The sequence below is a fragment of the Zosterops lateralis genome, assembly GCF_965231275.1.
Source record: "Zosterops lateralis genome assembly, chromosome: 3".
Taxonomy (NCBI): Eukaryota; Metazoa; Chordata; class Aves; order Passeriformes; family Zosteropidae; genus Zosterops; species Zosterops lateralis.
Genome location: NC_139764.1, coordinates 17,622,748 through 17,649,211, shown reverse-complemented (window position 1 = coordinate 17,649,211; position 26,464 = coordinate 17,622,748). Strand labels below are relative to the sequence as shown.

The 26,464-nt window shown below is 39.9% G+C and overlaps 1 protein-coding gene across 1 annotated transcript in view; it reads left to right on the top strand.

The window, feature by feature from the left end:
• The window catches only part of PTPN14 (protein tyrosine phosphatase non-receptor type 14), a 72,378-nt gene that overhangs the window by 31,447 nt on the left and 14,467 nt on the right, over window positions 1-26,464 (top strand). Inside the window, exons 4-14 of the mRNA XM_083858095.1 lie at window positions 1,176-1,243; window positions 4,208-4,278; window positions 5,936-6,023; window positions 8,431-8,519; window positions 10,144-10,231; window positions 10,860-10,942; window positions 13,275-13,332; window positions 16,556-16,634; window positions 18,279-19,771; window positions 22,999-23,142; window positions 24,140-24,358. Coding sequence (XP_083714221.1) covers window positions 1,176-1,243; window positions 4,208-4,278; window positions 5,936-6,023; window positions 8,431-8,519; window positions 10,144-10,231; window positions 10,860-10,942; window positions 13,275-13,332; window positions 16,556-16,634; window positions 18,279-19,771; window positions 22,999-23,142; window positions 24,140-24,358 — 2,480 coding nt within the window. The remainder of the gene's footprint in view (window positions 1-1,175; window positions 1,244-4,207; window positions 4,279-5,935; window positions 6,024-8,430; window positions 8,520-10,143; window positions 10,232-10,859; window positions 10,943-13,274; window positions 13,333-16,555; window positions 16,635-18,278; window positions 19,772-22,998; window positions 23,143-24,139; window positions 24,359-26,464) is intronic.

Genomic DNA, 26,464 nt, shown 5'->3' with positions numbered 1-26,464 from the left:
TTTTCCTAATTTTGAGAGTGAGTCAGTCCTACTATTCCTGACGTTCTGTTACTTCCTTTGTCCTTTGCATGTGATGCAACCGAAGGTATTTCAAATACTTATTTCTTTCGAACTTGCAGACTCTGTTTCATGCCCATTTTGATTTCTTTCTGTTTATGTTAAAACATAACTCTGAGGTAGAAACAAAATGAAACTGCATTTTTGGCATCCTGCAATACGTGAAATTGTCTAGAAGCTTTGAAAGAATGTTTAGATAAAATGATTTATGGTGGGGATTTCCAGCTCTTATAATATGAGAATCTTGTAGATGGCGTTTGATCCTGTTCAATTAATATAAAATAAAACCTCCTGGCAAGATATTCTTTTGATATAAGCTGTTGTGTATTTAACAGATAGATAAATATAGGGATTGTTTGGGGTTTTTTAAATGTAGCTTAGCCTTTAGGAAGCATTTCCAAAACTCCATAGACTCAAGGACATTTAGACAAGAATCCTCAGCCTGACATATGAGTGAATGTGAGCATAGAGATGAGTTTCTTTCAGAGAGATGTAGAAGAAGCAGAAAAGTGAGTAGAAAGGTGTGGGCCAGTCAGTTAAACCAACACAGTGCCTGCACTGCTAGGTTGGCTGCAGAAGGAAGGACCTTCCCGCATGCTCGTTTTTGACAATTTTTAATATAGTTGACTATTGGTTTTTAACCTTTATAGGGTATAAAACTAGTATTTTGTTCAACTGTGTAGAATTGTAGCAGAGTTAGATTAAATTTTCTTTATTTTTGCCTGGTCAGAGTTAGAAATGGTGGAGAAGCAAAAGTGTGCATGATTTTCAAAGAGGCTGAGCAATCCCAGCATTTTTTTTAATGGGGGTATGAGTTCAAGAAGGCTACAGAAAAACAAACTCTTGCACTCCTGATGGTTAAGCGTTGCAAATGGTCATTATATTAGGGATCAAAAGAAAGAAATTACTTGTTGGCTGTTACTTGATCTCTGGTAATAGCACTATTATTTTCAGACCTTCATGTTAAAAGCTAAAGTATAAGTAAAAGTCTTTGTGCTGAGCTGTGGCTTCAGAGAGAACTCGCCCACTTGAAATTAAGCATCTGTGCAAAGGTTGAGTGTGGCCTTAGCATGGGTGGAAAGTGCCCAAATGAGTAATTGTGTTATTTTTTTTTCCAGCGGATTTTGGAGACTATAATCAGTTTGAATCTCATGACTTCCTCCGAGAATATGTCTTGTTTCCTATGGTGAGTTCCTTATCCCTCTCTTTTGTGGTCTTTTGTGAATAATTTCTCCATGACTCAGAGATGGCTTTGATGATAACAGAGTAAAAGCACCAGCACTGGACTAGTGGAAGCAAAATTTGCTCCCCAAAACTTGATTGCAGCTGAATGATTCTATGCTGTGGAATGTCACCCCGTTTTCAGTTCCCGTTGAGCTTACACTGGGAATAGGTCCCACAGAAGAAACAAGACATCTTTGAATCAAAAAAGAATTTGCAGCTGGTTTAAAAGGTGTATATTAGCAGTACTGTGGTATTAGCAACATGGCATATCAAGGGGATATAAGGACTGCTGCTGTAGAAAATGTTGTGCCACAGGACAAACCATGCAGTCATTCCTGAAGAGAATGTGGATTTACATCAGCTGACTATTGCACTGAAGTGAAGCCAGGTCTTCTCAAAGCATTCTCCAGGGAATATTTGCTGTAAATGTGGTTCACATTGGGAAACCAGAAAATAACTTGAAAGCTTAGGGAAGGAGCTTAGATCAGTAATGATGTTGGAAATTTGGTGACAAATGCCAAGCACTTGCAGTCTGTGACATTGAGACTCTCTGGGAGGATGAATTAGAGAAGAAAAAAACCAAAACAAATAGTCTGTTGAAACTAAGGCTGGCTTTGTCTTAGATGAACAAGTCCATCAGCGTGAGCATTTAGTTTAACGTTCATAAATATAAAAGATCATGGAATTCTTTCTAACTTGAAAAAATATTTGGAAGCAGGGTGGGGTAGCTATGCCCTGAGTGTAGCTGCCTGGAAGTTAAGGCATCTGGTTTCCCTCTGCAATTAGTGGAGTGGTAGAAGGAGAATGATTCATCTTACTGTAATTTGAAGGCTTGAGAAGCATTTCATCCCACTTACCCATGCTGTATATACAGGAACTGCAGTGGACAGTTCATCTTAAGTCCAAAAAGGTGACATCCACATGGTGTCTTGAAGTGAAAATGTGATTTTGAGCCACTAGATAGCTCAATAGGATCTGAAAAAATCAGAAGGAAGAAGGGAAATGTACAGAGATCTGAATATACTTTGTGTGGAATATATACATGTAAAATGTGGCTTTAGTATTAACTTTTCACTAATAAATTTCTGTTATCTTCTCTATGGAGCAGAATTTCTTTGGTTAGCCTTCTTATCTATTGATAAGTAATTTATGATCTTGTGTTTAGTTAGTTGATGGCTTATGAAGTCATGTATGATAGCCTAAATGGGAAAGAAGATAGTTGAAAATAGATATGGAGAAAAGTGTTTTCAGGGTGTCACTTTGCAAATGAACTTCTGCAAAGTTCAGAGTGGTTTTGGTGGGAAAGGACCTTAAGGATCATCTAGTTTCAAGCCTCCTGCTGTGAGGAGAGACACCTCCCACTAGACCAGGTTGCTCAATGCCCCATCCAACCTGGCATTGAACACTTCCAGGGAACTGGTACTATTTTTCTATTCAGAAAAAAAATTAGGGGAGGTTTTAGGTCTCTAGATGAGCTTCCAGGTGGTTAATTTCTCTGCAGTTCAGCAATTTACTCTTTGGGCCCATCTCTTAGAACCTCTGTTTTTGTGTCAGCTTCCTCCATGGTGGTGAGGTCAGCTCTCTTCTGTTTTGCATGTTTGCCATCACTTTGTGGAATTTTGCCTTTCATCCATGCAGCTATTGCTAAATTTAAGAAGATCAGCAGAGTGTCTACTTCCTACACCTTCAGAAGGCTACTCTTAAATCAACTATTTCTCTAGACCTTTCTTTAACTATTTCTCTTCGTTCTTCTGGGGAGGATGGATAACCTAATAGCAAATATTTCACAGCAAGTGCAGTAACAGTGGCTAAGTGCTGCAGATACAAACGAGTCCCTAGGCGAGTTGGAGGATTTGAGTGAATTTGGGGCATAGAAAAAGCCTCCACCGAGAACATTGCTATAAATTCATTAGTGAAGTGAGCTTGTGGATGAGGGAGGGGCAGCTATGTTCGTGCTGTTTGATCTTGTGAGGCTACAATGTGTGTCAAATGGCATTTCTTCAGCAGCGAAAAGAACAAAGTTATGTACACAGTACACCCCACAGGTGTGTGGCTGTGCATAGGCATGTACCATGCCATTTTTCATTAGCACGCTACCACTTTCACATTTTTCTGTGGCAGAAGCAAATATCAGAGGGGAGGGCCCCGTTGAGCAAGAAGCAGTGCATTTAAGTACATTACATGCAGCCTTAAGGCTTTCTTAAATAAAAGTAAGGACCTTGAGGTTTTGGAAGAAAGTTTTTCAGCTTCCTTTTTTTGGCTGTGAATTTATGAGTAGACTTCCTTTATTAACTTGCTCCCAATTATTTAAGAATTGTTTCTAACACATGTTATTAAATTTGGAGAGTATAAAAATTTCTGCTTAGAAATGTGTTTCAAGCATAAAGTATGTTTTAATGCATATTTGAAGAAGTAGCAAAACTTTCAATCCCTTTAAAATGAGGAAGGGAATACCTGTATTTTTCAGGTTAAAAAATACTCATTAATTAATTTTCCATGGTCTGTGTATTATTTTGGATTGTTTTTAAAAGGTATATATTATTTTGTAGATTTCTAAATTTTTAAAGGACTTGTTCAAGTACCAGTTCAGATATCGTTCAGTACAGATACTGTACCAGTTCAATACCAGTTGTATCCAGGAAAAGTTCCTTTATCTGTGTTCTATATTCTGTTCTCTGTTTTGGAATAATAAGGACTTTACTCCTATTTTTAACAGTATCTCTTTACCCTCTCAAAAGAAGGTATAAAAAAATCAGAGTTTTGTGTTCTTCTCATATGTTTTCAGCATCCCGTGCTTTGAATTTTCAGTGCTGTCGTGATAGCATCTCAACTGCAAGTCTTGAAACATCTGCTGTCATAGCTTCTGCCATTTTATCCTCTCTCTCTTTGGTTGACTGATTTTTGATGCTACTTCATGTCCTTGCAGGATTGGACCCAGGATGAAGCTGTCCTGGAGGAGCTGACTCAAAAGGTTGCCCAGGAACACAGAACTCACAGGTGAACTTGACATGATAAAGTTTGTGCTACTTATTTTTTTTTTAAATTATCATTGTTCTAGTACTTCCCTGCCTCCCCATGCATTCCTGGCAGTGTTTAACTAGCTTATCTTCATGTCGCTATTATGCTCTGTGTCACTGGATTTTTAATTAGTCTATCACAGAAGATTATCTGCCTTTTGTAAACACAAAATGGCTGAGGACCTTAATCCCAAATAAACGAGCATTTACACCCTTAGGTTTAATGAGCATGTGTAACACTACTTGTGCTATGCAGTAGACTCCTTTCTCCTTTTGATTTCATTTAAATCCTGACAGTGAAAGACCCTGTGACTCGATCGGTGGCGATCCGAGGGTCTCTTTCAAGAGGAGGGGGATACAAATGCTCTCAGTGTAATGGAAATGAAAATAACAGGAATTGGGCTTGAAGTCTCAAGGAGAAGACACAGTATAGTGTTACTAGTTAATGAGCTAGGAGTGTGTGCATTAGTGCTTCAGTAAAAAAACCTTCTTTGTGGGCAGGCGTCTTTCATGTTGTCCAGGTGTTTCAGTGGTGGAAGTGTTCAACCCTCTAGAGTGCTGTTATGGGAAAAATGGCAGTGCCCACATGTCATATGCAATAGGATTATTATGTGAAGGATGCTGCATTCTCCATTACATGAGAGAAAGTGGTTGTAAAAGGACAAATACCAGTCTCTGAGTCTAAGGCTGTTCTCAGTTTTGAGTTTCAATGCAAACCTGGGCCTTTGATGCAACCAAAGTAATAGCTTCCAAGCTGGCCATGAACAGGCCTGGTTCTGTTCTCTCCCTGCCATGGGCTGCTTGTGTGATCTTGGTTAACTCACAGACTTGAAAGGAAAGATTTCCCACCTGCTGTGCTCTATAGTGCTATTTCTGCAACACAAAGAGCAAATACTTCCCCTCACTTCAGCAGGTACATCGTATTCCACCTCCCTTCTCCCAGGTATTTGTCTGGTTCCTATATTTCTGTTTGTAAGCTGTGGTAAGGAGGAGAAAAGAGGAGAAAAATTAATAGTGGCCTTCTTTTGGAACAACCTGCAATCTATTCTGACTTGCTTTTGAGAATTGAAATCTGTTTGAATTCCTGAGCTGTGACAGCAGCGTGTGTAGACACGTGTGTAAAAGTTTTCAGCTGGTTTGTTCTCTCTTATGAAAGAGAATCTGTTCAACTTTAGGATTTAGTGCCTGTGTTTTTGAACAGCCAACTTGAAAATGTAGGTCTTTCCTTTTAAGTCATTTTAAGAAACTCCAGTGGCCTTGTATAATATTCAGGCAGATTAGCACCCCTATGGTTCAAGTTTTCCACACAAAACTATCCACAACCTGATGGCTTAATAAAGCCTGGAAAGGATTTGATGTGTGTGGAAGAAGCTGAGTAATGTGATCAATTTTGTTTGTTCCTCCTGTCATTTGAACTGTGCTTTATACCTTAGCTTAGTGACATTTAGTAAAATTTTCCTCCTTGCTGATAATGATCCTAATGTTGAAAGTTAGCTTTGTGTTGTGCATTTCTAGGCAGCATTTCCAAAGTGTCCTCTCAAGTGGTTTGTGAAAGTCACATTTTTTTGGCTAGTATTTTTGTATGTGTGTGTGTGTAATATTTCACTATTTGCTGCCTTTTTTTCATCTAATTGCAGTGGCATTACAGCAGCAGAGGCTGAGCTAATGTACATCAATGAAGTGGAACGTCTAGATGGGTTTGGACAGGAGATTTTCCCTGTGAAGGTAAGTTAGTGTGTATTATAAAGAAACCTTGAATCAAACGATGCAGAACTCTGCAGCAACCTTTGGTCTGTGTGCAAGTGATATTTGTCCAAAAGAGACAGGACTTGTTCAAGTGCTCCAGAGGATGAAATGACTGCTGGTAATTTGAATGGACATTGCAGCATGAGGGTTACTTAGGCCTATAGTGCTACTTGTCTTCCATGAAAATCCTTGTTACAGAGGAGGTTGCTGTGTTCTAGGGTGTGCGCTCTTGGGAATGAGAGATGCTCCTTGCTTTTCTTTCATCTGCTGTCTATGGGAGAGTGGTCGGGGCAAATTAATCTCAGCTCTGGTCATCTTTAACACAACAGGAAAATGAGACCTTTTTGTGTCAAAGTTGCTACTTAACAAGCATTAACTTCACTTTTCCTTAGTTTCCTCTGTGTGCACACAGGTCCTCCATGCATTTTTAATAAGGGGCAATTTCAGGGATTATTTTGCATTTGCAGTCACTTCCCCTTCACTGGAAGTCCCATTCTGCCATGGATTGTCTCTGGATGTGTGGCCTTATGGAGCACATGCTGCCAGGACGAAGTTGGCTGAGAAACTGAAAACTGCTGCTCCCAACATGACCCATTTCTTTTTGCTAACCTATCCAGCCACCCTAAGTGGTGGATTGAGAGTGGTTTTCTTGCTTGTTAAGATAACTTGGAATTTAAAAACAAATGCAGGCACACACCAAACAAAACAAGCCTCCTGCTGAAGTCAAAATTGATCCTTTTGTGCCAATCTCAGAATTGGCCTGGAGGGGAGGAGCTGAATGGCCAAAAACTTTCAGCTCACTAAAAAAAAAAAAATTTGGAACGTTTATTGCCAATGAACGAAATGAAAGCTTTCCTCAAATTCATTTGGAATAATGCTGCACACTACTGCAAAAGATTTCTGTGTTGGAAGTGTCATTAGATATTATTGCATGTGTCAGTAAGGTGAGTATAAAGAGTAGACTGGATGCTCTGCAAAATGGCAGGAAGTTGTTAGCCTTGCATCAAAGAGCAGCATATTGGCTGTGAAGACAAACAGAACTGCATTCAAAGGGGAAAATGAAAAGTTTATCTTTTTTTCCTGGTAGAAAATGTTACCAGAATTATGTGTCTTTCTTTCCATGTGAGTATTTGGGTGTATACGTGCACACATGTAGATATATGTATTTGTATGTATAAAAATACGTACATTTTCCCTCAGGCATTCACAATCTTTTTGTCTTGTAAAAGTCCCTCTGGCACAAGGCAGAAGAATGTCTTGTCCTCTAATCAGACTAAACTGCTGACTCTCAACTTGTGGATGAACTGCCATCCATGGTTTGTTTGCAAAAGGCCCAGCACTCAGTAGTTAAACAGGTGCAGAGACTCCATCATTGCCTTCTGAGGATCGAGCACAGCAAGGCCAGGAGAACAGCTCTGATCTGGTCAATTAAAATGCAGGGGCACCTGAAGGTTTCTACAGTGAGTGCAGGCATAGTGCATTAACTTCTCTCACATCCTTTCTTCTAGCCATGCTTTCTAACCACACTTGTGGTGTTAGTGTGATTTCTCTTTACCACTTTAAAGTGTGAATCAATTACTATATATGCAGCTGAGGGGGAACTGTTCTTCCTTGTTGATAAATGTAGAAAAACCTCTTTGTCAACAGTATTAAGCTTTTGTAGCCAAAAGAAGGGAAAAAGTTTAAGAAAACTGATTGCAAAATGGATCAGGAGAACATGGTTTTCAAACAGAAGCCTACAAGGAGACATGGGTAGATGCAAAAGCAATAGGGACTTCTTAGAGTCCACTGTTTTTGCATTGTTTTTATGTGGTGTGTGCAGCTGAATATTTAACCCAACAACTGAAAATCAATGGAGGATGTATTTGCATAGAGATGGAAGTACTTTTTGGGGTGACATGCTGTGAACTTCTACGTGGAGTACTTAAAGGAGGAAATGTCAAGGGCAGAGCTTTTGAGAAGGATTCCATCTCCAGGTGTGGTGTTCTGAAATCTCTACATGTTTTAACAGATGTCTGGAGAAATACCATGGCTGTGAAAGACAACTGTTACTTTTGGTATTCCTACTGGCTCTAGATGGCTGTAGTCACAAAGGTGGGATGTGGGATATTATACAATAAATGCCAATTTGTGGTCTGTGTGGTCTTTGACAGAGGAGAACTTTAAGCTCATTAAGCATTCTTCTCTTCTCACTAATCAGCACAGTGAATCCATTTAAGTGCTAACTGCTCTGAAATAATGAAAATCAGAGTCCAATCAAGCAGCAAAATATAGGTTAGTCCTGCATCCACACTGAAAGGCTTCTCTTTGGTACTTCAGCATGCATTCCAATAAATGTATTGAGCAGTTTCTTTACTAAATTAAATTTATTATTCTTTCTCTGCAGGATAACCATGGAACTGACATACATCTCGGTATTTTCTTCATGGGAATCTTCATAAAAAACAGAATTGGAAGGACAACTGTGATTTATAGGTAAAAACAAGGGTCTTTTGCATTTGAAACTAGTTTCTTTCCAGAGCTCTATGTGTGGGATTTTTTTCCTTGCATATGTGACTGTAATAGTGCCAATCCTCTAACTAAGGAGTAGTAACCTTAGTGTTTTCAGGATTGGTTTCTTGGCCTAGATTAGATAAAGAATAATTTCTGATGTCTGTGGAGGGGTTGGATGGAAGGAAAGTTGTAGTAGCCTGTCATGTATCTTGTTCTAGTTTACAAGGCTTTGATCCCTTTTCTTCTCTTGTCTTTATGTCTTCTTCTTTGATGCTTCTGAATGCAAATCTGTTAAACCTCACAGCTGGCAGCCCAAGAGCTCAACACTGCTGAAAATCTGGTTGCCACATTAACGTGCTCCACTAAAAAAATGTTGAACTTCTCGTTCTGTGATTTTAAAAATCATGGCTGTGTTACTCTATTGTTTCTTCTGCAGTTTATTTTGGTTAATAAGGATGATTTATCCATTAACTTTCTTCTGTATGAAAATGTTGCTAAAAGTCTCCATGATTCTAGGGAGGATAGTTTCACTTTTCTTTGCTACTCTTTGAGTGGGTATTTTTATTACTGCTGCTGTTTACTTGAAGTGGATTTTTACTAATCCCTGTGATTAGAGTAGGAATTTTGTGCAGCCTAAAAGTTGTGTTTTTTGAGGTACACTGATTTTCAGTCAGTAGCTAAGGCTTATATCAGACTTCAACTGGAATTTTGGGGGGAGGATTACCTCAAAAGAGCTTTCATTACTCAGCTTAAAAAATCTTAGTGCTCCCTTTTCCCCATAGCTGATGTTTTGCATATTTAATTTTGAGAAGGAATTAGATAATCCTTTAATTGGGCCAGGTGACAAAAGCAAGAAGTTTCTTTACATGTAGAAATGAGAGTTGGTGCTGAGATTCTTAGTCTTTGGAAATATGTACTACAAGCATCCTGCCATGACATGAAGAGGAATGCATGCTGCAAACAGAACAAACAAGTCCTTTCCATCCCCGTGGATTGCATGCAATGTACGCAAATGTCTGTCAGCTATTTGTAAGAAGATTATAACTCAGATCTTGGGCAACCTGACAATTACTTGGAAAAAAAAAAAAAAAGATTGCAAACATGAAGCCAGAGTATTAACATGCTATGCGTAGCCTACATAACCATGTTGTGAACTTCACCTTCTTTAGCAAAAATTGGCACTGAATGGAAGGTGGAAACAGCATTTGGGGAGGAATGGCACTTAAAACAATATAATTTAATTACATATGGCTAAAATCAATCAGTTCCAAAATGCCACAGTTCAGTAAAATGGTTATTAATGTGTTTTCAATGTTATCTTCTATTGTGAGTCTTCAAATTTGTGTTTTTAATGAGAGCTTTTAACTCTTCTGTTTTGGGTTAAGAGCGCTTTTTTGGGTTACGAGCACTTTTTCTGATTAAAAGCCCTTTTGCTTTTAATCAGAACATGATTTCTTTATTTTCCTGACTGAGTTTCTTCACCAAAAAGTTACTGAAAACCTTTCCCATGAAATGAGACTGATGTTGACTAAGGGATTCTTACTGTGTTTGTGAAATATTTGAATGTATGTGTTGGCAAGCTCCAATGCATTTTTTTACTCTGCAGGTGGAATGACATTGGGAATATTGCTCATAACAAGTCTTCAATTGTTCTAGAGTTGATCAACAAAGAAGAGAATGTACTCTTTCACACAGTAAGAAAAAAGATCTGATCACTGTCATCATAAAAGCTACTTATGTAAAAATAAACCTTTAAAATGTCACTTTCCCAAAGAGGCTCACTTGCATAACACCACCCCCCTCACTGTTCATGTTGTACTTTATGCAGAAAGAGAAATGAACTTCATTTAGGTACTGATTTCTGTATGTTCTTCCAAGCATCCTGAAATATTCTATGCTGGGAAGTCTGCAAAAAAACTAAAGTGCTCTTTGAATAAAAGCAAATTACAAATACAGCAGCATAAGTAGAAACTGGGCATGAGCTACTGTGTGTGCACCTACTGGAACTCAGAGGGCCATGGTGCTGTTCTGTGCTGTTTGAAATCACACCACATCTCTCTGAATCAAGGCCAATATAGAAACTAGACCAGCAAGCTTAAGCCATTTTATTGTTGCAGCCCCCCACCTACTGTGCCTTGGCAGTGAAGTGGCAGTGTGTAAATGCACACCAATGCCTTCAGTGCTCTTAAAACCACTAGATGTGTTCTTGGGAGCCAAATTCTGTATGTGGCAGACCATACCAAGCATTTTTAAAACTTTCATCACTTCTTGATAGTAATAACAAAACAATTTTTTTTCTCTATTTTTTTCTCATTTTTAAAGGATGATCTTGAAAATGCCAAATATATTTCACGTCTGTTTGCATTGAGACACAAGTTTTACAAACAGAACAAAATCTGCACAGAGTAAGTACTATTGCTTCACAGTTGCTTTCTGACACCTTGCTTTGGAATTGGTCTGAGTTTTGGCATGTCTGGTTTTGGGGATTTTTTGGGTTTTTTCCCCCTAGTCATGTATGTCAGCTATTCTTTTCCCCTTTCCTTTTTTTTTTTTTTTTTTTTTTTTTTTTTTTTTTTTTTTTTTTTTTTTTTCTTTTTCTTTCCTGTTTTGTTTTAACCAACAGCAAGAACAGACAGTTGAGAATGAAATTTCATTCTGAGTCTTATGAGCTTTGATGCTCCCCAAGCACCCAAAGGCTCCTATAGGGAGTCTTGAATTGAAGGCTTTGGTGTCTGCCGTTGATAGCCCAGAGGATTAATCTAAACTGGAGTGAAAGGTTGACATATGTTATCATGTCAAAATATGAGCTGTAGCAGCAGATGCACTGCCCATCCAGCAGCTAAGGGCACTGGAAAGTGCAGGTTGTCATCTTCTAGTTTGGGCAGGATAATTTATCTGCCTCCTGTGCGTGCTGAATGAGGGAGGACACCTGGGTGCGTTAATGTGTGTAGCTCTACTGCCACAACACAGCAGAGATTGTAAATCTAAACCTGACATCTCCTTTAGGCTCTGGTTTGAGCACTTTCTAAGAAACTGGCCTTGAGCTTGTCCTCTCACACAGGTGGATTCCTTCTAACTGAAGGAGGAATTCATTAGGCTTGAGCTTTAATTTAAAAGTCTGTTTCTTAGCTGAGATGTTTCATTTACACCAGCACACATTTTCAGATTGAGATGAATTTGGCTTTCAAAACATTACAGTTTTGAGAAATTTTTGTGGTGTGCTGGGCATGTATAGCAGAGAACATTAAATTCTTGCAAAACTTACCATGAAGAAGTCTCATCTCTATCAACAACTCTAGTTAGAGCTGGACATCCCATCTGTTCAGCTGGGTAATGCCATCTGTTGGAAAATAAAGCCAAAATGATGAGGGGAAGATTGGAAGGTCTTTCACGTGTGTACACACTATATTAACATATGGTGAGTTAGAGCATAGGAGAGTCTAGTGAGGTGAACTGCTCTGAGTGATCTTTTCACTTACAGAAACGAGATGTTGGTTATATTTTTCATGTTGGTTACAGTTCCTGGGAGGTGAGTAGAAGACCAGAAAAGACATTTCTTAGCAGTATATAATGGATTTCAATAGTCCAATACTAAATTAAATTTTAATGGTTCCAGAGGGATTGAATTCAAAGGGAAGTCCTGATTGTTCCTCCTGTGACAGTCAAGAGAGAAAACAAAATACCGTAGTCTGTCACCTTGGGATATTTCCCCTTTGAAGCTGTGCATGAGGGTCAACAAGAGTACTTTCTGTTACCAGTCATAATCCAGACTGCAGAAGCCATAGCTTTTGATCATGTTTCTTCCTAAACACTGAACCATAAGTATTTGGGTCCTATGAACGTGTTGTATGTAGCAATTTCATAGGCAACTTGCAAATATTTGGACTAATAAAGGTAGGAAGTGTCATGAAGTCAAAGAGCAAAATAACAAGTTTCAATGTATTTTTGTCATTAAGAACTGCTCTCCTTACCATGGTCTCATGTGGTATAAGCTTGTGTGCTAGAGCTACAGATATTGATGACAGCATATGCTGGTGTGTGTTTTCTAGCCAAATAATTTTCCTGCCCTCTGTGTTAAAATGATAGTTGTTTGTTTTCCTGTGTGCCTTTCCTCTAATCACACATAACATCATCCACCAGATCAGAAACTCTAAGAGGACAAATTCCACCTTTCCTCTCTTCACGTAAGCACTATATTTCTACCTCCTTCAACTTGTTTCCTTCCCTTCCTCGTATTTTTTTCCTCCTACACTCCTTGTTCCTTCCACTGCACCTGGCTACTCTAACATTGTGTGTGGCTCTGCTGGTATTGTTTAACCAATTGGTTTTTTTTCCTTTTCTTCCTGATGTATGTGCATTGCTTTGGAGTGATTGCTATCAATTTCATAAGATTGTCCTTGTTTTAATGTCCCTATTAAGTCACCTGAGACTGTACCTGTGTGCCATGTTCAGTTTTTTTTACTTAAGAGACTTTTAAAATTCATTTTAAACCAGACTTTTTCTTTCTTGTGTTTCCAAATGAGCCAGATAGGATAATGAACAAAAGGCATGTATAGTTTGGAATGGGAGCATATCCTGTATTTAAAGGAGAACCTGAATTATTTTCATTTATTCATATATCTGAAAATCTTAGTAATGAGCAATATGAAAAAATCCTTCACATCTTGTTTTTCCCATTCATTCTTGACTCAGAATTGAGATATTGTGGTTTCTATCATTTCTGTTTTTCTTCCACAGACAATCAAATTCTCCTCCCCCTATCCGACGACGGCCAACCTGGAGTAGGTCATCTTTGGTATGTGCCACTGTGAGGTCTTTAAGAATATCTATATGATTTCCAATGGGATGAGGCATTGTGTAAGATGAACTACTTTCAAAATTTCAAATAAGCCCATTAACTCATTTCTTGTTGGCAGTATGACTGGAATGAGTTTCAAGGGTGTGACTGCCCAGATTGATTAACCGGATAATATCACCACTGAGTAGTAAAAATTGCAGTCTTCAAGGCATTATATTTTTATTTACCCTGCAGAAACTGAGCATGTTCTCAGCTGGATTGAGGTTATTTCAATATGTAGAGAAATAATCCTCTAGAAAGAATTTGAAGCGTCTTGTTCTCTATGCATCAAATCTCGTCCTTACATAATGTTACATTTCACATTTCTTCAATCCTCATGTTTTTGTATAAAGACTACTTACAATTTAACAGCTTCTCGGGTTAAGACCCTATTTTATTGTTAATTTATGTTAAACTATTAGAATCAGTCAGGACTGGGATTCAGGGTTTTTCTTAAATTGTTTTTATTTTCATTTAACTAATCCCCAGAAACACTATCAATCTGACAAAACTGGGTGATTTTTTCCTGAAATAGTTACCAAAAAAAAAAAAAAAAAAAAAAATCATGTGTGAGTCTTTTTTTTTTTTCCCCTCTCATGAGTTCTAAAAAAACTCTTTTTGGATGAAATTTTAACATCTAGCCTGTCAGTATTTTTTTTTTTAATTATTTAGTCTTATTTAACAGATTCTGAATTCCTGTAACAGTAGCACTGCTGGTTCCTTAGACAGAGGTCAATATTCTCTCTATGCAGGTTGCCAGTTTTCATGTGTGGTATAGGTTATACCTACTTCGTAGACCTTTCCAGAGTAAAAGTCCATTGAGCTATTGCTGTGTGGCAGAAAGCTGATGTGGGCAAGTGTTTTCTTGACATTTCCCCACAGCATGATTACAGCCTGTGAAAATGTTCCAAAGTTAAGCTTAAGCAGGTGCTGATTTTTAGGATCACTTTATCCTTGTGGATTTCAACATGGGTTGTTTTCCTGCATGTATGTATACAATCCATTAGATCTAAAAGTTGCACTCTCTGTTTCCCAGGCACTGGCAGGAAAGCTGCTGTAGCTGCCTCCAGATTCCTTTGTCTTTCCATTGTTAAGGTGTTTCTGAGGTGTCATGATGCAATACACAGGCTGTGTATTGCATTCTCTGTGGCATATTTATAGTATTTTGGGTATCTATGAGTTAGGTCCCTGAAAATGACTATGAAAAACTGAAGATGAAAAAATGTTTTTTGCATTTTTATGCTTCGACCTCTGTTATATCACAAGGGAGAAAAGTGAGCTGCTTTCTAAATTACATATGAAAAATGGAAACCTGCTCTTTCAAGAGAAAAAACAAATCCTGCTGCCACTTTGTTTTAAACATAAGCATTCAACAAGCTTCAAATCCCCAAAGTCTCAGGTAGATCAAGAGGAAGAATGCGGGCTCATCAATTGAAGTGAACTGGCCTGCTGACTGCTCACGGTGAACTTTCAGCTGCCTTTTTCATAATTGTTCTGTTAACTTGTTGGAACAGTTCTCTTTGGGAGGAAAAAAAAAGCCCTCCTGACTGTTGTCTGAACTGCACATACCTTCATACACCTACCTATTCATTTGTCTTGTGTAGCAATAAATCAGTAGGCAGAAACGGGAAGTGAAGTGGAATCTTTGGGATGAGGCTCTGCCACTTCACTAGGGATCATGTTCTTTACTTTCAGATCAAGACCCTTTATATGGTTTTGGCATGGTTTCTGCTGTTTCTTTTTCCTGTCAGACCACCCAGCGATGTTGGTTTTCCAGAAAAACCCCCTCAGTGTAGGAGATCTTAATATAATGGTATGTTTAATTACCTGATCTTTTAAAAAATCCAAGTCATCATTAATTTGGATATTATTGTTCTGCAGACCCCAGAGTTCTCTTTTTTCAAAGGAGACAGAAATAAAAATTCCAAATTTCTTGCAGATACCTTTCATAATATCTATCACAAAGAAAACTCTGCTCCACGTATGTACATTCTCAGTAGAAGTCAGCTCTCTTTCCAGCATCTCGGTTAGTTCCAGCCTCAGCTCCTCTACTAAAATTGTCAATAGCAGTCTCCTTGGCCCAGGTTGTTCAGTGAAACTAGGGTTTTATACCTTTGGAAGCAATTCTTGTAGCAAAAATACTTCTTGATGTTTTTCATCTTCGCCTTAACACAGCTATTTTGTATGCAAGAATTCATACTTGAGCTCAATATCTTTGATTCTCATTCCCTCTCACTATTTACATAGAAAATGTAAATCTTACCCCTTCCCCACCCCCTCTTCTCTAGCAGACTTGCATGGTGCTCATTTGGTGCACGCAAAGGCAGATTATGTGGGGTTTTTTGCCTTGGGCATCCACAGTATTCCTTAATAGTTTGAACAACGTGAATCAGCCTAGATGAAAAGCTCTTATTCTGCTGCTAAGGAAGACACGCTCATGAGACAGGAGTGTCTTCCTTGTCTTTCTGCTTACTTCATATATTGAAATATGTTTTCATAAACTTTGCTCAGTGACACCAGACAGGACATTGCAGTGCATGTGGCAAAGTAGGATCGCAAAACATGTTGTTTTACCAAGGGACAAAGCTGTGGAATATGGTGTCAGCTCTGATTTATTTTCTGTTAATGATCCTGCTGATTAAATGCTGAATTGCCCCCTCTGAGATTTGTGTTAAAAATTTGTTTCAGTGCAGATTATTAGTGTATACTCAAGTTCATTATCTAAGGAATTCAATGTTCATGTAATTTACAGGGTTATTTTAGATCCATATGTGGTTCTCTTGCTTGTATAACAGTGTCCTAAGTCCTTGAATTTGTTCCATGTCTGCTTTTGTCCTGATTAAGTGTCTGTTTTGTTTGGGTTTAATTCTTCAAGGGCAAGGGCTTTTAATAAAAATGTGAAGAATTTTAAAAGAGCTGAAATAGTGAATGTTTTTTTTCTGAGGTGGTTGAGCTTAAAGGAGTCTTAAATGGTTAGCTTTGGGCTCTGTTACAAAATTTAGCAAGTAATTTACAAAAAATTATTCTCTGTTCTATAAGGAGCTGCCAAGACGTGTCTGGCTGGGTAAGAAAGGGCAATATTCAGTGGAAAGGGGACAGAACCATTTTTCCTGTTTAGGCTGCAAAAATTGTAGCAAATTAAGTTCTAATGCTTTTTTATTTCCTTGTGCTTTTATTTCAGCCAAGACAACATCCTTATATACTGTCTCCTATGCATGTCCAGTGTGGAGAACACTACACTGAAACACATAATTCACAAGGTACTTAGAGCATATATTTTCCCTTGAATGTACTTCAATTTTATGTGTATGCAAAGAAGCTCCTAAGCCTTATGTCTAGATTTATAACGCCATCATGGTCAAACGGGAGCTGCTGCTGCAGGAGAACTAGCAGTTTTATAGTTAATGTTGCAGTTAGTCTTCTGTTTGAAGTCCAATTTCAGTTTTCAAATTTCCCTAAAATATCTGCCTATGATTATATGGACCTTAAACTTGGTATTCCAGTTCAGTGAGCTGAAAAAATAATTCCTAAAGCAAGTATGATGGCTGTACTCAAAGGCAGTGCCAGCTGGGGCCAGGGAGAGAAACTGAGTGAGGGAAAAGGAGACAGCAAAAAGCTTTTACTGTAGGAGAAATCATAATGTTCTGTCCATGAAACTGTATCTGTAGACGACCTTTTCTGCTGATTTTTCACCACCATCTGCCTGCATTGTTAGCCTTACAGACACAAGGAGGGTTAACTATTTTTACGCCCATGTTTGACAAATAAATTCTTTAAGAGGTTGTGCCAGGTTACTTTGATAAAGCCTGGGAATGGAGCCCAGCCCCTAAACGCTTGAGTCTCACACCCTTAACCACCCCACCTTTTGGAATACACGTAGCCAGGTCTGTTAGTCAGTTAGGACTATTCTTTGCAGTTCATGAGAGGCACAGTTGAAGTGCTCTCACCAACAGAGGAACTCTCAATCATAGCTGTTCGTTTTTTGGCTTGTGGGGTCTGACTATTTTAAGGTAGAATTTGGTGAGTTTGAAAGGAGCCATTTAGTAGAGTTCCTTGCATACAGTAGGCTAAGTGGCTACTACTGTTCTACTGTGAGGGTGAGGCTATGAAGGATATTCTCAATTTTAGAAGAATTGTAAAATTACCTTAGTTTTACGACAGACTTTTCTACATTTTCATAGAACTAGTTTATTTCAGAGTTGAGGAAACTATTTTTTTCTTACAAGATTTTCAACAAGTTACAGTCTTGCAGTAAAGTTGTGATCCAGGATATGATCGCTACTGTCTTGATTTCTTCTCAGGTACACTTTGCTGAAGTGTTTCACATTCTATAGTGCATCTGTAGAGTGGTTTGTTATTTGGAATTTTTTTTTTCTTTTCCTCCTGAGCTTTGATCACCCAAATGTGTCTTCAGATCCTCAAAACCGTTGATTGGTGTAAAGTAGGATTGCCTATTTCACCGTCCTCTGCTACTCTGAATCTCAGGCAGCTGTGTATCAACGGAAGAGATGAGAGAATTTTTCAGGTTAACCATATGTTTGCAGCACTGAAGTTCTAAGGTGTCAGCAGCAGTGAAACCTTTCACAATGCTGAGGGAGGAGATGCCCCTTTATTCTTCCTTGCCACCTCGGGCAAAAACACTTCCTCTCTTTCCCTTTTCATGTTTCCCACAAGGATCTGAACTACTACCATATTTTGCTAAGTCTTGGGAACATTTACATTGGTAGCTTTGCTTTAGTTCTAGTTCAATGACTCAAGAATTCTCCCAAGACCAAACATTCCCTGCACTTGTGCACTAAGCTGTCTCTGTACTCAATGGTGCAGATTGCATTTGAAGTTCTGTTAACAGTGAATAAGTCCTTGTGGGTTAAAATTGTCAACATTTCTCTCTCTACTCTACACAGATAGCATTTTCCATGGAAATGAAGAAACTTTCTACTGTAGGTCTCAGACTAGTTTGGATAGGTGTCCAATGGACTTCAGTTACTTGAATGGTAATGGACCCAATGGGAGTGTATGCAGTGCCCACAGCATGAACTCCCTCAATCGGTCACAGAACTTCATCCAGGCATCTCCAATGTCCTCAAATCTGAGCATCCCGGGAAGCGACATCATGAGAGCAGACTATATCCCCAGCCACAGACACAGTGCAATCATCGTCCCGTCTTACAGGCCAACCCCGGACTATGAAACTGTCATGAGGCAAATGAAGAGAGGGGTGATCCAGATGGATAGCCAAAGTCAGTCTTTGAGGAATCTCAATATTGGAAACACACACGCCTACAACCAGCCAGAAGACCTAGTTTACAGCCAGCCTGAGATTCGAGAGAGGCACCCTTATATGATCACCTACGGGCCCCAGGGCGGTGGCTATAACAAGCCCGTGGCCCCGGCTGACCAAATGAACCCCAACAACACTGCTCAGAACAAGACAGCAGCCAGCGCCATATCCCACACAGTCAGCACCCCAGAGCTGGCCAACATGCAGCTGCAGAGCGGCCAGAGCTACAACACCACCACCCACGTGCTGAAGAACTATCTCTTCAGACCCCCTCCTCCGTACCCGCGCCCGCGCCCCGCCACCAGCACGCCCGACCTGGCCAGCCACCGGCACAAGTACGTCAGCGGCAGCAGCCCCGACCTGGTGACCCGTAAGGTGCAGCTCTCGGTGAAAACCTTCCAGGAGGACAGCTCACCCGTGGTGCGCCAGTCGCTGCAGGAGGTCAGCGAGCCCCTGATGGCCGTGAAGCACCATGCAGCCGTGAACAAGCGCCACAGCCTGGAGGTCATCAGCAATATGGTGCGCGGGATAGAAGCGATGGCCCTAAAAACTTTGAACGCCCCTCTGCCGCGCAGGAACACTTTGAGGGAGCAGGTGCAGCCAGAAGAGTCGGTTCAGATGGGGCACGAAGTTCAGCAGGTCCCTCACTACCACCACAAAAAGACATTTTCTGATGCCACAATGCTGATACACAGCAGTGAAAGCGAAGAGGAAGAAGAAACGCAAGAATCCGTGTCCCGGATAGCAGCCCTCCATGAGAACATGGAGTACAGTGCTCAGCTGCAAGCTGCCTTGGCTAGAATACCAAATAAACCTCCTCCTGAATATCCTGGGCCTCGTAAAAGTGTCAGCAACGGAGCACTGAGGCAGGACCATGTTAGCATTTCCGTGGCTGTAGCCAGGGCCAAGGCCATGAGGCCAGGGCCTTCCAAAGCCATCAGTGTCTCTCGAACTGATCAAGTGGCAATCAATGGGTCTTCACTGGGGCCCTCCATCTCGGAGCCCGACCTCACCAGTGTGAAGGAGAGGGTCAAGAAAGAGCCTGTCAAGGAAAGGCCTGTGTCTGAAATGTTTTCTATTGAAGACAGCATTATAGAAAGAGAGATCATGATGAGGGTAAGTGCCTTCCTCTGTTGCAGTGACTTCATGGAAATTAGTAATCACACAGGTGAACTTCCATACCAGAAGGCTGTTGGGTCAGTAAACTGCAGGGAACGCATGGGTGGGAAGCTGTGGATTTGCTTAAAGTTGGGAAATGTGATATTAAGTGCCACATTGTTGTGGTTTTGAAAGCAAAAAATGAATGAGAGGCTCCAAGTCAGAGATATAATTTAATAAGAAGAAAGGTAAAAAGGTAAAAGTAAAATAAAATAAATACAATAACACAAAGGATCACTGACAGAGTCAGAATACAACCTGAGCAGGATGGTGGAAGCAGTCCAGGTGAGGTGCTCTTCCTGAAGCAGTGATCCTGTAGAGAGGTCTGGGAGCTCTGGTCCTCTGGGAATCCAGTGGATAAATGCCCTTGCACTGTCCCAAATCCCAGCTTATATCCAGGTGAGAATGCTTGGCTCCTCCCCCTGGGCAGAGCACCTCACAATAGCATGAGAAGTGTGAAATGTGTCCTTGATGGCCCATTAACAGAGATAACCCCTGGAGGGAGTTACCTGTGACTCGTGGGCCATTAGCAGGAGACACCCCAGAAGTCATTAGCAGAAAACACCCCAAAGGCGTTAATGGGCCATTAGCAGAAAAGGCAGGGGGCTTGGGAAAACACTAGCCCACCTGGTTTCAACAGTTCATGAAGATGGTGATAGAATAAATACTTTGTGTACATCCTACACTGCAACCCAGGACACACATACAATTTGGCTGTGTGGGCCATCAAGGGGGCTGATCCTATGCGCTGCTTGGGCTTGTCTGTTGCCTCAGTTGTGGCTCTTTGGCTGCTGGCTAGACCTGTGTTTGACCCAGCCAAAGATGCTGACCCACACTGGCAGCAGTGCTGGCTGGAGGTGGGTGGCAGAGCAGGCAGCTGGGGATGAGGAGGCTGATGGCAAAGCCCCCCTTGATGCCTGCTTCCCTTTAGGATTTGAGGGCAGGGCGAGTCTGGAATGCATTTGCCGAGATGGGTGGGAGGTTGTGTTCTTGGCACTGGTGTTTTGTTCTTCCTTTGCAAGGGTGTCGGGTGAAGTATCACAGAACATAATGGCAACTCAGGATTTTTTTCAAATGATCTTTAATTCCCTTCCTGCCACTTTATGTAAGATAGTGATCTGAATAAAACCCTGGTAGCCCTAGAATATGGATTGTCAGTTTTTCCAGTAACTGAGGAACCGGATATCTAAATAGAGAAGCAGCAGATGTAGAGGCTATGTGGTTGAGCATCTGGGTTGTTTATTTTGTTATAAATGCACTCAAGTAGAGAAGTAGGGTTCTGTTAAACTTGCAATGAATTTAAAATAAGAAATATTTAAAGGCAATGACAGGAATATGAGGGGTGCTTATCACTTAGTGAGCTACATATTACCTGGTGTACTGCTGTGAGCAGTGCAACCGCAGTCACAGAAACCCAAGTGTATGCTATAGTTCTTGTTTTCACCACTGAGGTCTGAAACAAAAACAATTCCTGAAACAAATTAATAAAGCACCTAAGTGGTCCAAAGCAGAAAAGAGTTTGCTGTGTACTAGATCAGTAACTTGCTAGATTTTAATATTACTGTGTATTCAAAGAACATTTCTAAATGTGTCTATTGTTGTTCTTGTCCATTGGGCATCCTTATGCTGATGTAGCATAAGGATGTTAGCAGTACAACCTGAGCTACTAAATTGCAACATGGAGACTGAGTTTAGTCCCTGACAGCTCCTAAACTTCAAATGTAAAATAGATATTTGACTATAAAACAGGATTTTTCATTAATGAATAGACATTAGTATAACAACAAGCATGCATATACTCTTTTGATCTTCTGAGGAAAGAAAAATTAGTGAAAAGGAGGAGCCTACAGGATTTTAAGATGGAAATGAAGGTGAGAAGAGATCTTAGATGTTTGAATAATGTTCCTCTGCAATAGCCATTCAGATCACTTTGGTCAAAAGGTCCTTTATTTGTTGCTGTTTTGAAAGTAAAGGGGTAGCCTTAGCATTAAGCTTTTAATGTGGTTTCAGCCTAGATCAGGAATCTTGACATGTGTGGACCTTCCTTTTGTCCCAGGAATCAGGCGTTATATTAATGGTAATTTGGTGTCCTTGATTTGTTAAGCACAGACTTTCTTCTCTTTCACCTCTGAAGTAGTAAAAATAATAAAATTCCCAAACAAAGGAAAAATGCTTGCATTTTCCTGCTTTCTCAAAGTATAAAAAGAAGTGGGTTTGGATGTTTGTTTTTTTGCTTAGTGCTCTGGAGGAACCTGCTAGTGAGGAAAAAGCTCACAAACTTTTGAAAAATCAAGGCATATACATATGTCTGAGGGCATTCAGGTTCAATTGTGTGTTTCTAGGAGCTGAGCTGGGCCCATCTGGTGACCACAGCCTCCATATGTGTGCTGAGAACCAGGCACTCCTTCTGCTTATCCCTCCTTCCAAATCCAGCAGAAAATGCTGTTAAGGAAATGGAATAAAATATTCCTTCTGGAGATGCTCTGTCTTTTTTGATGCTTCAGCTCCCAGTGGCGTAAGGAGGGGGCAGCAGGATGATTTTAAAATTCATGCTCTGGTTCTCCATGTCATACCATAATATGATTCATGAATATGATAAATAATATCCCTCCCTGGCTGCTATTGCATTCAGTCTCTGCGACATGTGAGCTCAGTTTTTAGTGCAGAATATATCATGGGTACTATTTGAATCACCATAAAAGCTGAGCGCATCAGAAGACTTCTCATTTTAAGCATTACCATCACAGAAGAGAAACAATGGCCTGTGTTTCAGTGTTTGTTGTTATAGATTGAAATTATTGCTTTTCAAAAGATGCCCCAGGTATTTTGGCTTTGGTAGTGCTACTTTAACGTAACAGGATGATGCTTTGTGTGTCCTGCATTCAGAATAATGTCTGCAGGAAAATGCTTGAGATTGTATTTGTGTGTCTTTTGATGGCATGTAAACTGTATTACATGCTGGGATTGCTTCTTTGAAATTAAAATGCTGTGCTCATGTAGGAGCAGGCCTTTGAGGAATAGCAGGAAGAATAGAGGTTGTATTTGAATTTACGATGCTAATGGTGATCATCTGCATTCCTTGGCCAGAGAGTTGCAGATTTTGGAGATTAAAAAAACATTCCAGCATTTTACTGGCATTATAAATAATCACACAGAGATGAAAACGTGCCTTTTCTTGCCAAAAGAATCTAGAAAAGCAGAAGATGGCAGGCCTGGAGGCCCAGAAGAGGCCCTTGATGTTGGCAGCACTGAACGGACTCTCAGTTGCTAGGGTTCCAGTGCCGGAGGACAGCCAGGATGAAGTCACCAAGGTGCCAATGGATGAGAGGGTAAGATGGAGCCTCACGAAATGTTGGTTGTTCTGTTTGTTCCCAGCAGCATGAGGTACCTAGAATACTAAAATTTGATTTAAAATGTGAAAAGCAAAATTCTCTTAAAAGTTTTCAGAGCCATTAATGCAAAAGGTCTGTGGCTAACACTGGTATGTCTTTGAATGCAGGCAAAGCATCAAATGTCTTGAACATTTACTGAAGTTAGTGAAAATGGAGTCTGTTCTCTGTTTCACTTGACTGTACAATATCACACAACATCAATTTGCAAATCTAACACTTTGCACATTTTTCACTTGATCGGGTGAAGTGCTCACCCACAGATATTGTCTTTCATGTTCTCATACAGATAAGGAGTTTGGTTAATGTCTCAAATGGGATTAAATAAAAATGATAAAAAAAAATTGTACACACGGGTGTGTGTGCATGTATGTGGAATTTCAGATATTAAAAACAGTTGCTGCTGTTAAGATTTGAGAAGCACATTTGCAAAGAATCTTTCTGGTTTTCTGGCTAGAAATTTGCAGCCTTGTGTTGTTTGGTGCCTAGGGAGTAGCATTTCAGCTCCATCTTGTCTGTATGTAGAGTTGTGTTCAACCACAGACATTGTATCCTTCTGAGTTAGGCAGTATTTGAAAATGTGGGCTGCATCCCACTTGCAATACAATCTTTTTCTTGAAAAAGAAAATTAAAATATCTATTATGTTAAAATCATTCATGCTGAAATTCTTACTGAACCAAGATTATTTAGCACAGGTTCACTTTTTTATGCTATCAGTCTTCAAAAATGTGGAGGTGGAATGTAAAACTAAAATTTGCCAGTGGTTTCACTTGTTAGAAATAAGTGTGTCATATTTCCTCAGATAACTGCAGAAAGGGTGAGTGAGAGAATGCTATGGCTGTGTGTTGGAATTCAAAGAACGCATGGATGGGTCTAGTGGTAAATGGTCTTCCCAGAAGCATTAATGGGTTGATGCTTCTTTCTGTTAAATCCTAGTGCAAAATCTTGAGGAGGAGGCTGGAGGAGGGGATGGTGTTTACAGAATACGAGCAGATTCCAAAGAAAAAGGCAGATGGGATCTTCACCACTGCTGCCCTGCCTGAAAACACGGAGCGCAACCGTGTCAGGGAGGTCGTTCCTTATGAGGAGAACCGAGTGGAGCTGGTGCCGACCAAAGAAAACAATACAGGCTACATCAATGCTTCACACATAAAGGTAAAAGCTTGCTGCAGTTTTGCTTGGCAAACAAAGCTGTGCTAAAGCTTTGATTGCGTTTCTGGCAGCACTGCAGCATCTTCTGTACCTCTGGAGTTTCTGAAAAGGTTTAGGATGCATCATTGTACCTTTGTGTGTCACCATAGGCATCTCTCAAGTCCCCTATCACCTGACAGGCATAAGTTGATTTTACTGCTGGAGACTGGGAAGTCATTTTAAAGAGGCATCCTGGCTTTTATGTGCCCACCTCTGCCAGCTTGTTGTGGAATGACTCTATTGGTTGGTGTATAAAGAGGTGCCATGTTTCTCAAACCTTATGGGAATGCATTAGATCAGCCCCAATACCTGCAGTGTAATAAAGAAATTTTTAAAAGTATGCCCTGAGCTTACCAATAAGATCCCTGCATCTCCGATTGGAAACTGCATTAAACTTCCATGTTTCAAATTGTGCTTTTAACAAGAAACTTCAGATTTCATGTTAATTCAATACAGAAATAACTAAAGATATGACTTGGCTGTATTTACAAGCATGGTCAGTTTTAACAGTGAACTATGCTCCAGTGACTGTAAATGCTTGTTTATCTTTAAGCTTCCAACAGTATTTGCAAAGTCTTCTGTTGGCTTTTACTGTACCCTGAGAGAAGTAACAGAAATCCTCTGCATCAGATGACAGATTGTTGTAAGAGAGGGCTTTCTGCATTTTCTCATTGTCAAAATCCAAATTAAAAAGAAGTAATTCAAAAATCATGAATAAAATAGCCTGTTATATTAATATTTTCCTTGAGTAAAAGCCCTTTAAAAGTTTAGAGACTTGCTGGCCTTGGCTGTGATTTACAGTGTTAAATCCTGGTGGTTTAAAACACTTTCTGAACCAGGATCCTGGCAGTTTGTCACTTTTCTGTATAGCCTGGTAGGAAGCAGATACTGTGGTTTTGCATAATCAGGCCTTGCTATGGTGATGAATTTCCGAGCCCCAAACTTTCTACCTACAAAGTAGGTGGAGAAAAAGATATTCCTAAATGATGCTATTTTTCCTGGCTAGTTTTGAGCTCACTTTTTATCTTTTGTGTGGCTGCTGGACACAGGCACATCTTGTGTCCATGGAGCACCCAGGAGCAGACAGCAGTGTTTTGATGCCTCACAGAGGGCCCTGGCAGGATTTCCCTCCTGCCCTCAGAGCGGCACTTTCAGAAGCCAAGCAGATGTGCTTTTGCTTAGAAGGTGAAATTGCATCTGTGAAATTTACCTCAGCAGCACAGTGTGTGTCTGTGTTTTCAGCCCAATATTTAATTTTTAATTTCCTGCAGTTAGGCCATTAGAATGCAGTAAACATTCCAGGCATCCCATTCCCTTCAGACTATTTATGGGCCTTTCATGTCATGTGCCAGGAGGCTTGGGCCAGAAGTCAGTAGACAAAGAAAACTCCTCTATCATCCTGATAAGATCCATGCCTGGAGGATTCCAGCTCCTACTGTTTGGTCTGCAAGCCCCACAGTTTTACAATAATTCTCTGCTTAGTTACCATCAATCATTGCTGTTAAGATACAAAGTCACAATCATCTATACCCAGGAGAAAAATTGCAATTAAATTTATGGATTAAACACAAATGTTCTTAAGAGCACTTCATCTGGCTGTTTGTGTCAGGCTAGTACTGACTTTAAAGCTCAGTAACATGTACTCGTACTCATGGCTGGTGACCATCAGTCCAAGTACAGGATGCTGCTTAGGGCTGTGCAGTTTGTATTAATTCTTGTCTAGGGTAAGAACTTAAGAAGTCTACCAGCGTTGGGCTTGCAGTTTTCAACTGTCTTTCAAAAAAGAAAATGCTTCGTAGTATGAAATAAAGAAAAGGAGCTGCATTGAACAGTTTTCAGTGAAGGGAGAAACTTATCATATAACAGACAAAACCTGTTATTTACAGGTATAAAACCCCAAGCTTAATAAACAGTTGTTTGACTAAAAATAAATTGATTTTATTTCTGAAAATCTATTCAAAGACTTGTGCCTCAAACACAGTATGTGGTGGAACCTGTCAGAGTTATTGATTGTTCCTCGTAGCATTATCTGCCAGTATGTTGATATTTATGGATGTGTCAGCATTTTTG